We start from the raw sequence: 12,700 nt of genomic DNA on the forward strand, positions 1-12,700 counted from the left end.
TTGTGCAAAATGACAATAAAGAAGCTTCTTCTATCTACTAGCAGCTCAGCACAACAACATTCCATTTTATTTACATAAGTTTCACATTTGTTAAGGCAACCTAATAAGCTTGCTGGATATTAAGATTATTGAACATAACACTCCAAGCCTTTCTCTCATATTCCTATGTTCATCAAATTGTAACACAGATCAAACCATCTAAAAATGTTAGTGTGGTGTAGTGTAGTGCAGAGGCTCCCAATCTGTGGGCTGTGGCCCACTACCGGATCATGGCCTATTTGTAATCGGGCTGTGTGAGCCCACTGCTCACAGAAATGAAGCTATGCGCAAGCGTGCACACACCTGCCCCTCACAAAAACCATCCCCTCTTCCCACCCTCCCCCCAACACATTGGGCTGCAAAACCAGAAAGGGTGGGGAACATTGGTGTAGTGTCAGTGTGTTTGTGTATTGGCAGGAGCCTGTATTTAAAAACAAGGCAGTCATCAAATGAGACTACATATTATATATTTAAATTCCTTTTTTATTTTCTGCACTTTTTATTTTTTCTACTTTTGGTTTGTATTAATTATCATTTTAAATGTTAATGTTCAATAAAATTATTGTAAGAAAGTATGGAAGATGCCTGATGCCAGTAAGAAGATACTAGAGTCAAATCGCTTTCAGCCTGGAAGAGACTAACACATTTTAGAATATGATAAGAAAAACAAAATAAAGCTATTAAAACTTGCTCAGTTCAAATGTCTTATTACATTATTTGATAAGGGGAAGGATCACACATTACTAAACTCTGCAATCATTCCTGCTTAAGAATTATTCTTATGGTCAGTACTACAATCGTCAAATGATTATATACCTCCAAGAACACAATCCATTACACAGTTAGCATGCAAACTTTACTCAAAATAAGTTATATTACACAACCCCAAAGAGGCTTGTTTTCTTGACTGGGACAGTCAGATGCTGCTGCTAGTCCAAACTATTATGGGTGTGGCCCAGCATATTTTGAGCGACCAACGGAAACATAATGAATTTCACAGCAGAACCAAGCCAAATTGTTCTGCTTGAATTATAATATTATTTGGTGAAACAAGCATGGGATTTCCATTTTCTGTGTATTAAAAAGATAATAAAGTTGAAAATTTTGTATTCTCTGGCTGAGAATTCCCCAACCTTTCCGGCTTGACAGGCAGGTGGGGAGCGGGGAGAGGAGGTGGTTCCATATGAGTGGCCAGCAAGCCCCTGTATGTGCGGAGCTCTATTTGCATGAGCAGCATGCACATGTGCCCACCATTCACGTAGGGTAGGTGCGCCCTGCAGCATCTCTGCAGTCATCCTTTTGGGAAGATATTTGTCATAACTTCGGAAAGTTTCAAGTTGAGGACTACACACACACACACACACACACACACACACACACACACACACTCACTCACTCACACTCACACATTTCTGGATGCTTTCTATAATATTACAAATGACCACAAATGTAAACAAGTAGCAAAGCTGTATTTCAATCTTATTAATGGCACTCTTGGAAAAAAAATGTAAGTTTGAGATAATCCTTCTCTACCCTAACATCCTGAGCCCTGGAGATCTTTGAAAGGTGTTTGGTCATGGGTTGGGGTGCAGGGTGTGGAGGAGGCCCAAATGGCTGTGGGGACCCCAAGAGGCGGAAGGCAGAGCATGGTGGGTTGGACGAGGCCTTGGGAGGATGGAGGCAGGTAGTCTAAGGCACCTCATATTCCACTTAAAGACCTGCACATTCATTTAACAAATGCATTGGGGAGAGCAGGGATAGATTAAGGATGGAGTCCTTAAATGAGGTGGTTCATTTAACGCCCTCCAGACTTTCAGATATAATGGTCAAGATCTATTACAGTCATAACTCAAGGATGACTTGAATGTTGCTTTAAAAATCCTCTGAGTGAAATGACCAGTTTAAATGTAAACCATCTTGTTCATTCATCATAATGAAGAGATCAAAACAGTCTGTGAGATTGTGCATTCTCATCCTCACAAACATTTCCCTGTAAGACACAACTTTTGAAAGGGAACCATTCCCTTTTTGCTTCCCCACAGTTAACTCCAATATATGCGCTGATGCTAACCACAGCAACAAATATAAAGATCCAAAACGTACACTTGCTATAAACTATAGTGAAGGCTATTGGAATCAAGTGATACATGATAGCGAGATGGGCAGTATACAAATAAATAAATTTAAAAATAAAATAATTTAATACATAAAATATCTAGAACGTGTAAACCAAATTTAAATCCTTCCAAACATTACAGTTACAAAGTAATTAATATGGCTTTTGCCTGCTACCAAATGAACAGCTTTCACAAATGTCTAAATCCTAAGCACTAGCTTATATATTTAACTCAAAGCCACTGAAAAACTCAACACTAAATACTGTAAAATATTTGAAACAAAGTGCTAGTAAGTTCAAACAATACAAATAGTAAAATACTTACATAATAAAAATACTTGAAAATAATAAAGATACAACGCAACTAAGTTAAATGAGAAAATACTTATTTGGAAATAGATTGTTTTTTTAGTGATCACTGTATTTGCCTAATAGGAGGCAAGTAGAATTACCTGATTCTGTAGTGCTTCCAGTTTACATTTTCTTGTGTGTAATGCTTTACTTGGGAAAGCCCAAAAATAATTTGATGTTCCAATCCTCTCAGTGTCTACCATACCATCATCAACTAAGCTCTGTAAGATATCCTTCACTGACATAGACGCTGTCAAAGAAATAATCATAATTATTATTTTGAAAACTTATATAGATTAGGGAAAACAAACTATTCATTAAAACATCAGTGAGCATAATAAAGATTCAGAACATCCTTTGAGAAAATTTCAACAATTTCTGAAAACTTTGTAAATTACCACAAAATAGCAGATGACAAATTAGGCTTAATTATGCATATAGCAAACCAACACACAGAGTTCCATTAAAATCACTTTTATGAAAAAATTGCAAAAAAGTTGAATTTACATAGCTTTTTCTTGTAAGAAACTATATTTGTAACAGAACAGAGGCAATTCTAATTCTATTAGTACATGGAGTAAATATCAAGAGGATCCTTCAGCACAGATCCAGAGGAATTTAAAATTCTTCCCAATCCACTATTATTTCTCTAAAGGAATCCTGAAAACATTGATTTCCTATTACTGTATATAACATGATGTACTCCTCTGAACTAGTTGATTTTCCCTGGGATTTATCCTTCCCATCTCCTGAGATCAGGACACTTTTAATATATGCAGTCAAATCAAGAAAAAATGAATGAGCACACTTAAAATTTAAGTCAGGTTTATGAAATCAGTCCCAAAAATATAAATATTAGGTAATTTAGCTCAAATATTATAGATAAATTGCAGAATAAGTAAATGGTAATGCTGTTGAAACTACCTTTATCTGCATCTCTGTTATCTATACTGAACACAGATTACATAACTGAATTCATGTATATATATAGGCAGAATAATAATATTTTTAAAGATCTGAAAAGTTGAGAGATTATGGCATAAATCAGTAGAATGGTTACTGGCAAATTGTGTCATACCAAAAAATCTTGCACAACACTTAGAAAATATGCACAATGACAAAATTTCTATCTATGAATTACAGATCCACAGGTATCTTATGCCAATACATTATAACATCCTAGTTTCTTGGGACACACTTGATATGAATGAAGGCTAGTATCACCTAAAGAACTGGCAGCTGTAATTTACATTACTGTATATATAAAAATTAGTCTGGATAGTGGATGCGGTAGTACCTGGAGACAGAAGAATAGAAAAGGAAGAATTGGAGAAAATCACAAAGTACAAAGACATGCAAATAGAAATAGAATGACTATGGCAAAAAAAAGAAGAAGCAAAAAATAGTATGAATAGTAATAGGTTCCTTGATACCTGGAGCACCATTTGAACACCATCAGCATTGACAAAATCATCATCAGTCAGTTGAAAGTCAGTTGACTTGGAACAGCTTACACCCTGAGATGATATCTTTAACACCATCAAATAAAAATATCTGCCTATCCCAGGACCTTGGGGATGACATGATAGGTGGTTAAAAATGCCCAATTGAGTTTAAATATCTGGCCGACTGTAATACTAATTATAATAATTTCTTACATAGAGCCAATTTGGCCTTGTGGTTAAGGCACCAGGCTAGAAACCGAGAAAGTTTTAGTCCCACTTTAGACATGAAAGATAGCTGAGTGACTTTGGGCCAATCACTCTCTGTCAGCCCAACCCATCTCACAGGGTTGTTGTTGTGGAGAAAATAGGAGGAATGAATATTAAAATAAACAACCAAACCCAGTTAGATCCTATTTTCAGACTTCTGTGAGAGTAAGAACATGATGTCTTTGGAAAAAACAAAAACTCTTTTGTTTGTCTCAATTATGACTCAAGCTTAGAAACAATCAAGCCTAGGTACTCACTTATTCCTTTCTCTTTCGAAGCAATTTTCTCAATATCCTTTAACTGGAATACATCTTTCTGTTACCCAAAAAATGAGAAGAAAACTGTTTTGTAATGTGTTCCTATTAGCAAAGGGCAGAAACATTACTGAACTTTTTAATGGGAGATTTTTATTCTTTCACTAAACACATTGTAAGAATAAAAGGAACAAAACTATATTAAAAATAATTTAACCACACTATTAGAATACATTTTCTGATTAGAATTAAAAAGCCATCTATCTGATTACTTGCATTTCTTCAAAGTCACTTTCTCCCCAAGACACATACTTTTCTCTGCTTCTAGTAATTGCATCCTGTTATTTACTGAATACTAGTTACTATATTTCTTCTTCATAAACATTTTTAGACAGTGATATCAATAACTGCTAATGTGTCCTAGAATTATCCTTTTCAGGTATAAAATTAACGGAACTGTAAAGGAATACTTTAAAAATCACCCAAAGTAGACAACAATAAGCAAATATTTGTGAAAGTAAGAACATTTAGTTTGCCTCCTTTTTAAATTTAGAAAGCACTAAATCAAATGAAATTCTTTTGTTCAGCATTCCAGAGCAAACTTTTATAGACTTCACAAACTTCACATGCAATTCAAAATAAAATACAAAGAAAACATCAAATATATTAACATACAAGATATGCTTGTTTATAGCACTGATTCAGAGCATATCATTCAAAGTTGTACACATAAAAATATAATAATATTCCAGATTAAAAAGATGTTTATTCATGCATGCAGGTTCTTTGCTCCACCATTCATGATGCAAGTTGACTAACTTTAGGACGTCTTTAATAACCATAGGTTCCTGAGTCATCAAAGTCTTTTTAACTCTACTAAAATAGAGTTTTCCTCAAATTAAGATAAAAATATATAAAACACTATACACATTTTTAGAATATTTGGAATATCTTACATTAAAAGGTAATTTACAAAGGTTAGTTGTCAGATTGAGAGTGGAATTCAAGAAAAGTTAATTATACCACAGACAACATGTAAAATTTGTATGCTGTTTTTGACATGATCATTTTCCCACATGAGTTTACATGATAAATTTCTCTTAGACATATATTACTTATACTACAGCCATTATTATATAGCAAGGACCTTTGACCAATCCTCTTGGCAAATGAATATTTTCAAATCAGACTGTTTCTTAAAAAAAAAATCCAAAGTAATAGAAAGCAACAACAAACATTACTTACTGTTTCAAAAAAGATTTCCATCATCCGAGTTCTCTTCTCTTCAACGCTCAGACCTCTTTTCTTTGACTAAATAGGAAAAGCCAGGCTACATGCATTCAAAACCAAAAATCTTAGGTACATAAGTCAAAACAAAGGACTACACTGAGAGACTGAAAAGTCTCAATTTATCTGATGGGCATCATCTTTGATAGACTTTGTGAGAACTTCCCACACAATTCATTTGCAGAGTTTTATATATAAAAATTATATTCAAAGGATGATATAGCTGAGTTCAGCCATAAAAATAGTTTTATATATGTTTATCTGCATAGGTTTTACTACCTATAATTCAGTGTGGTATTTTTTCTTCAATAGAAAATATCAGTATATGCAACTACTTCAAAACTATTAAGAAACTCATATATAAAACTTGTTTCTGATGTGTTTGTTTCATTTATCATGTTGAAAATACAAGGAATATTGTGTTGACTGTAGAATCATATATTTATGTTTCATTTATATTATCCCATAATTGTCTAAACCAGTGGTTCTCAACCTTTCTAATGCCGCCACCCCATAATACATTTCTCCATGTTGTGGTGACCCCCAACCACTTATACATCACCGGGTGCCAGGGGCCTGGCCAAAGAAAAGGGGAAATAAATGGCAGACAGCCTTGTTTGGCGACCCCCGTGAAATGGTCGTTCGACCCCAAATGGGGTCCCGACCCACAGGTTGAGAACCACTGATCTAAACACATGTCACAATAAAAATATAAAATAATTTAACACAAAACAATGTATAATCAAACATTTAGTTGATTCACAAAATATATTTATAAATTTATAAATTACAAAATAAATGTATAAAATAAACTCCTTTTTAAACTCCAAAAATGAACAGATTTTTAAATCTACATGGCTTTTTCAAAGCTGAATGGAAGATATTTCCTCTGATGCCCAAAATACATTTTCTATATAATATTTTAATAATTCTATACCTGTTGTTTGGGTGACATAAAAGGAAATAAATAAACATGAATATTCAATAAATAAGTTTTTTTCTATAAGACTCTCATTTTCTTCATAAGATCATTTGAGAAGTCTGCCTGCAGCTGCAGAATTTTAGAATACTCTCTCTATTGAGATTAAAGGCCTGACTTTACAGATGGCTAAAACACAATTCTATAACTAAGCATGCGGGCAATTTTTTAACCAAGATTTCCACTACTAATAGCATTTTGAGTGAAGTTCAGTGGTGGGATTCAAATATATGAACAACCGGTTCTCTGTGTGGATGCTGCTTCCGGAAGTCCATTCTGGGCTTGGGCAATAAAAAATTAGCTACTGGTTCTGACGAAGTGGTGCGAACTGGATGAATCCCACCACTGGTTCTGACGAAGTGGTGCAAACTGGCTAAGAGAATCATAATTAACTGGTAGTTAATTATGATTCTCTTAGCACACATTAACTACCAAATCAGACAGTTAAGTCATTTCTAAACACTCACATTTGAACTTTATATATTTTCTTTTTATGACCATGTAATAGTGAAATGCTTTGATTCGGGGTGGAGTCAAGGTGACTGAATGGAGCTGAGCATTTACTGGCTGGATGCCCTTCCTATGCCGAGTTCACAGCAGATATTTTCTCTTTGTGCCTGACAGAGAAACATCTGTGACTGCTTAGGATTGACCTCTCAACCTTTCAAGTGGGAGGCGAGAGTCTTCACCTATAGGTCACCATGCCACTCTCACAATTGAACACTATATAGGACTAGAGATTAATTATTTTCTTCAGTTATTAGATCTAACCATTTATCTCATGATAATTTTTCGTATTTGTATTTTTTCTTTAAAAAATGTCAGTTTGGGCATGGGTAACCATGTTATAGCTTCTGCACTGAACATGAATGCAAACAAATTAGGTTCCCTGCAATTCCCTTGTCTTTAGAAAAATCTTAACTTTTCCACTATTTAGCCTCCTTTTGCTTCTGTGTATTTATGAATATTTTACCATGTAATGTTTTTGGGCTTAAAACCCCCATGATATCTGTTCTAGTCTATGTGAAAATAAAAATTTAGAAAACATAGCATGGCAATACCTTTTTAGGACCAACCAAGAGTGTCAAATTGCCAAATTCTAGCAAATTATTGCACAAATCCATATACTGGCTATATATTATAGTGCTAGTCTATTTTTATACCTGCTTGTTTATACAGCTTATCTTTCTGAGAGTTTAGTGCAGAGAAACTGTACTAAAAAACAGTCCAAAGCCACTATGAAAGAAATAGTGCCCAAAATGCATATTATAGTACTGTTATGCAATGACAGTTAAGAGCCGTGGTGGTGCAGTAGTTAGAATGCAGTACTGCAGGCTACTTCTGCTGACTACTGACTGCCAGCAGTTCAATTCTCACTGGCTCAAGATTGACTCAGCCTTCCATCCTTCTGGGGTGGGTAAAATGAGGACCCAGATTGTTGGGGGCAATATGCTGACTTAGGGAGGACTGTAAAGCACTATGAAACGGTATATAAGTTTAAGTGCTATTACCATTGTTGATAAAACAACCCATTTCTTTCTAGTTATCAGCCTATTTAGCAATAAAGTTACACATACCAAAGTTGTGAGTAGATACAATATTAACTACTGAAGATACTATTATCCTTCCCTGGCAATGCTTTTATTTACATACTCTATTACAATCAATTAAACAGTGTGGGTAGCGCACTGGTATTAAGTTTCAAAAACCAAATAACAAAACATTGGTTAAACTTTAACAACAGGTTTTAAGACAAGTAGTTGTAAATGACTTGTTTAAAATAATGTATTTCACCACCTTCATTTAACTGACTGTGGTCCAACTTATTTCCTTCAGTTATATGTACCATGAGGTATAAGTTGAGTTTTTATGGTGGGGTGTATAAAAAAATATCTTTTCTCTATATTCATTTCTCTTTCTTGGTTACAAGCTTTACTGTGCAGTAAACAGAATTGTAAAAGGAATAATATATAAACATATTCAAAGTGTACTCTGCACAAGATTAGTTATTACTTAGGGATTTTTTTAAAAAAATAGAGATTTTTTTTAATTTCCAGGATTAATATCCCACTCACTTTCACAAAAGAGAGATCTTTAAACAGCTATTATTCATTATACTGTAAAGACAATTCCTGGACAAATAATGGAGGAAAGGAATGACCACTACCATTATGGATTTCTCAAATACTGATGGCTAAACCTGCAAAACCCAGAAGCAGAGGCACAAATCCAGCAAAAATGAGTTTAAAAAGTAGAGATTTATTCTAAGCAATTTGCATATCCCTACACTTTGGGGTTGATGTTATGCATTCAGTCATGTCCAACTCCTGGTGATTCTGTGGGCCAGGTCTCTCCACATTTTTCAATCTTGCACAACTTAACTAGTACTACTACTTAATTATTATTACTACCCCTACATGTTGGGATTAGTAGATATAATAATGAAGGTGTTCAGAACAAGAGTATGGATTGTGTGTACAGGTAGTCCTCGACCTATAACTGTTCATTTAGTGACCGTTCAAAATTACATCACTGAAAGAAGTGATTTATGACCATTTTTCACACTTACCACCTTTGCAGCATCTCCATGGTCACGTGATCAAAATTCAGACAGTTGGCAATTGATTCATATTGCCTCTCAGGACACTCTGGCTGTAGTGTCCTGGGATCATGTGATCCCCTTTTGCAATCTTCTGACAAGCAAAGTCAATGGGGAAGCCAGATTCACTTAACAACCGTGTTACTAAGTTAACAACTAAGATTCGCTTAAAAACTGTAGCAGGATAGGTTGTAAAATGAGGCAAAGCTCACTTAACAAATGTCTCACTTCACAACATAAATTTTGGGCTCAATTGTGGTCATAAGTTGAGAACTATCTGTATTTAATAGATCGAGTATAATGATTTGAAGGTGGAGAAATATGGTACCTCATTCACCATCCTCTCCCCAAAATATGCTTGATTTCTGGTTCTGTATGAGCAAGGGAGGGCTGGAAATACACATAATTCAGTGTTTCTCAACCTTGACAATTTTAAGGCATGTGGACTTCAACTCCCAGAATTCCACAGCCAGCATTGCTGGCTGTGGAATTCTGGGAGTTGAAGTCCACATGCCTTAAAATTGTCAAGGTTGAGAAACACTGACATAATTGAAAGGGGAGACTGGTCAATCTCATTCAGTGATTCTGTATCGATTCTGTCTCAAACCCACCTCACAGGGTTGTTACAAAGATCAAATGCAAGACAGAAGGTATAAATAAAATGTAGAGCTTTGTTTCGATCTATTCTAGTCGATTTAGTTATTATATGGGGTGACGGTAATTACTTAAGACAGAGGTGGGAAACGATGGTCCCTTTATGACTTATAGACTTCAACTCCCAGAATTCCTGAGCCAACACGTTGAAGTCCACAAGTCATAAAAGGGCCGGTGTTCTCCACATTTAAGAGAGGAAGCTTTCTGTCAGTGCTCTCTTCCTTGAGGGAAAGCCTTATGGAATTCAAAGACATGTACTTCTAGGCGAGGGGGTGGTCTGTGACACCCTCAAGTAGACTGGCAACAGCTAACCCTCCGTCAGCGACTTGCTGGCTGAAGATAACGCGGTTACGCTGAAACACATATCAGGTGGGGAAAGCTGATAATCGAAACCTAATTTCTTATAAGCCAGACTAACCTCGAGGAAAGAAGTTAATTACACCAGCTTCTTCCATCCGTGCGTTGGATTTCACTTCCCCCTTTTCCCGGGCACCTCAACGGATGTTGGGTAAGATGGGAGCTGTAGTTCAACGTATTTTTGCAGGAGGCTAGTTCAGGGGAAATACATATTCCACTCGATCGTAGACTTATACCCCGCTACAGGAGCTTTAAGTGCCCGGGAAAAGAATGACTTAGAAACTCGCAAGCCCAGCGGACGCGGGCCGGCTTACCATCTCCTATCCGCACCAGGTCCTCCTCCAAACGGCGGGAACGGGATTTGCGCGGGAAAAACAGCGGGAAACCGTCCGGTCCCTTTGAGGAGAAAGTGCCACCTGATGGCGCTCAGCTGTATTTACGACTCAGCAGCGGATGAGGCGGCCCCGCCTTCTCTCTCTCTCTCTCTCTCTCTCTCTCTCTCTTTTTGCGGTGTTCCATAGAGCTAGCAAAAAGAAAACAGGACAGAAAATATGCACGCGTACACGAGTGCTCTCTCTCATGTTCGGTAAGAATTCGGCTGTTTTCTCCTTTTCCCCATTAAGGCATATCATTGTAATACTTCTCAATGCTTCTTCCAAGTATTCTAATACGTAACAGCGCGTTATTTCTTTATGTATTTAATTTCTTACCTGGAGTAGAGTACGGAGGATACTGTTTTTGGAATATTAGTGCATGGTTTACGTATTTAATTCCTACAAATCGGCCCTAATCAAAATATTTTTTCCCAAAATACGGACAGGAATATTAAAACTAAAATCAGAAATAATGTTTCTCTTTCGTAGTACTTTTACTTTCAGGTGTTCCTAATCAGTTTATTAAAAATATAGAACTGAAAAAACTCCGAATATTAAACAAGATAAAAGTTATCTAAACTATGGAAGGGAAAATTTCAGAATGATAGTTACACTTATTAAGAGTGATCACTCTAACCATGTGGATTCCCCTACCTGTGGTGTTTGCAATTATATAGCATGCTTTGTTATCCATTTCTAACAATTGAAATAACACCTGCTTTGAAAAACGTTACATCTTCACTTAGCACCATCGCTGTTTTGCTTTGTAAGAACACTGTAATTTAAAGAGATTCTTCTAAAGCTTTTCACAATTTTGGTTTCACCACGGTGAATACTTGATGTCATCCTTAAAGTTGGCCAGTTCATTCTTATCCTCAATTCAATTTCATTTATGAACAAGCTTAAAAGCTGAGTCCAAACTCATCCTTGATAGTCTCTACTTCTTATAATTGTTCATTCATTTCTATTCTTTGGGGTGAGGTAGGGAATTAAGTAGTTCCCATGAACTCTACATTTTTTGAAGAAACATTAATGAACAATTTTAGCAAAAGCTCCAAAAGAAAACTTGGTAAAAAGTGTTTTGAAAACCCAAGTATACAGTATAATATTGACAGGTTCACCTCCATCCACTCACTTATTGACACAATTTTTATATTCCTCTATTACTGTGATGGGTTAAATAACTCTATGTGTGCTTATTGTTTCATTACAATCTAGAAATATTATTAGAAAATTGTTTAAGATGAAGGATGTAACTTCTTCCTATTTGATAGACTGGCAAATCAGGGCAGCAGCGTACATTACAGATCACTTAACTGATTCTTGCTCAGTTTTTGATATAGAGGTAACTTAAACCTACAGTGTATCGCAGAAACTCCTTTTTTGTGACCTTGTAGTCCTTATTTGGGGCGACAGGATGGAGCTGAGCATTTACTGGCCAGATGCCCGTTTTGATGCCTATGGAGTTTGCAGCAGATTTTTTTTTCTTTGCGCCCTAGGAGAGAAACGTCTGCTGTTACCTAGGATTGAATTCTCAACCTTCTGAATGGGAGGCAAGCATCTTCACCACTAGGCCACTACGCTGTTTTACAGAGAATTGTACAGAGAAGAGCAACAAAGATGATCAGGGGACTGGAGGCTAAAACATATAAGGAACAGTTGCTGGAATTGTGTATGTCTAGTCTAATAAAGAGAAGGGTGAGGAATGACATGATAGCAGTGTTCCAATATCTCAAGAGTTGCCACAAAGAAGAGGGAGTCAAGCTATTCTCCAAAGCACCTGAAGGCAGGACAAGAAGCAATGGATGGAAAGAGAGAAGCAACCTAGAACTAAGGGGAAATTTTCTGACAGTTAGAACAATTAATCACTGGAACAACCTGCCTCCAGAAGCGGTGAATGCTCCAACCCTGGAAGTTTTTAAGAAGAGACTGGACAGCCATTTGTCTGAAATGGTATAGGGTTTCCTGCCTGAGCAGG

At 36.1% G+C, this 12,700-nt stretch overlaps 1 protein-coding gene across 5 annotated transcripts in view; it reads right to left on the reverse strand.

Moving 5' to 3' along the window:
- The window catches only part of MND1 (meiotic nuclear divisions 1), a 40,118-nt gene extending 29,180 nt beyond the window's left edge, over positions 1–10,938 (reverse strand). The window contains exons 1-5 of one of the 5 annotated variants that reach the window (XM_039365592.1): positions 10,663–10,933; positions 10,410–10,539; positions 5,718–5,783; positions 4,476–4,533; positions 2,608–2,756 (exon numbers count right to left, since the gene is read on the reverse strand). In XM_039365592.1, the coding sequence (XP_039221526.1) occupies positions 2,608–2,756; positions 4,476–4,533; positions 5,718–5,741 (231 nt within the window). In that variant the 5' untranslated portion in view covers positions 5,742–5,783; positions 10,410–10,539; positions 10,663–10,933. Of the gene's footprint in view, positions 1–2,607; positions 2,757–4,475; positions 4,534–5,717; positions 5,803–10,409 lie in introns of all 5 variants that reach the window. The other 4 variants (XM_039365588.1, XM_039365594.1, XM_039365593.1 and 1 more) reach the window with 4 other exon arrangements.
- Positions 10,939–12,700: the final 1,762 nt, after the last annotated feature.

Source organism: Crotalus tigris, unplaced genomic scaffold (assembly GCF_016545835.1).
Source record: "Crotalus tigris isolate CLP2741 ecotype Arizona unplaced genomic scaffold, ASM1654583v1 scf7180000020129.766959, whole genome shotgun sequence".
In the NCBI taxonomy this organism is placed as follows: Eukaryota; Metazoa; Chordata; class Lepidosauria; order Squamata; family Viperidae; genus Crotalus; species Crotalus tigris.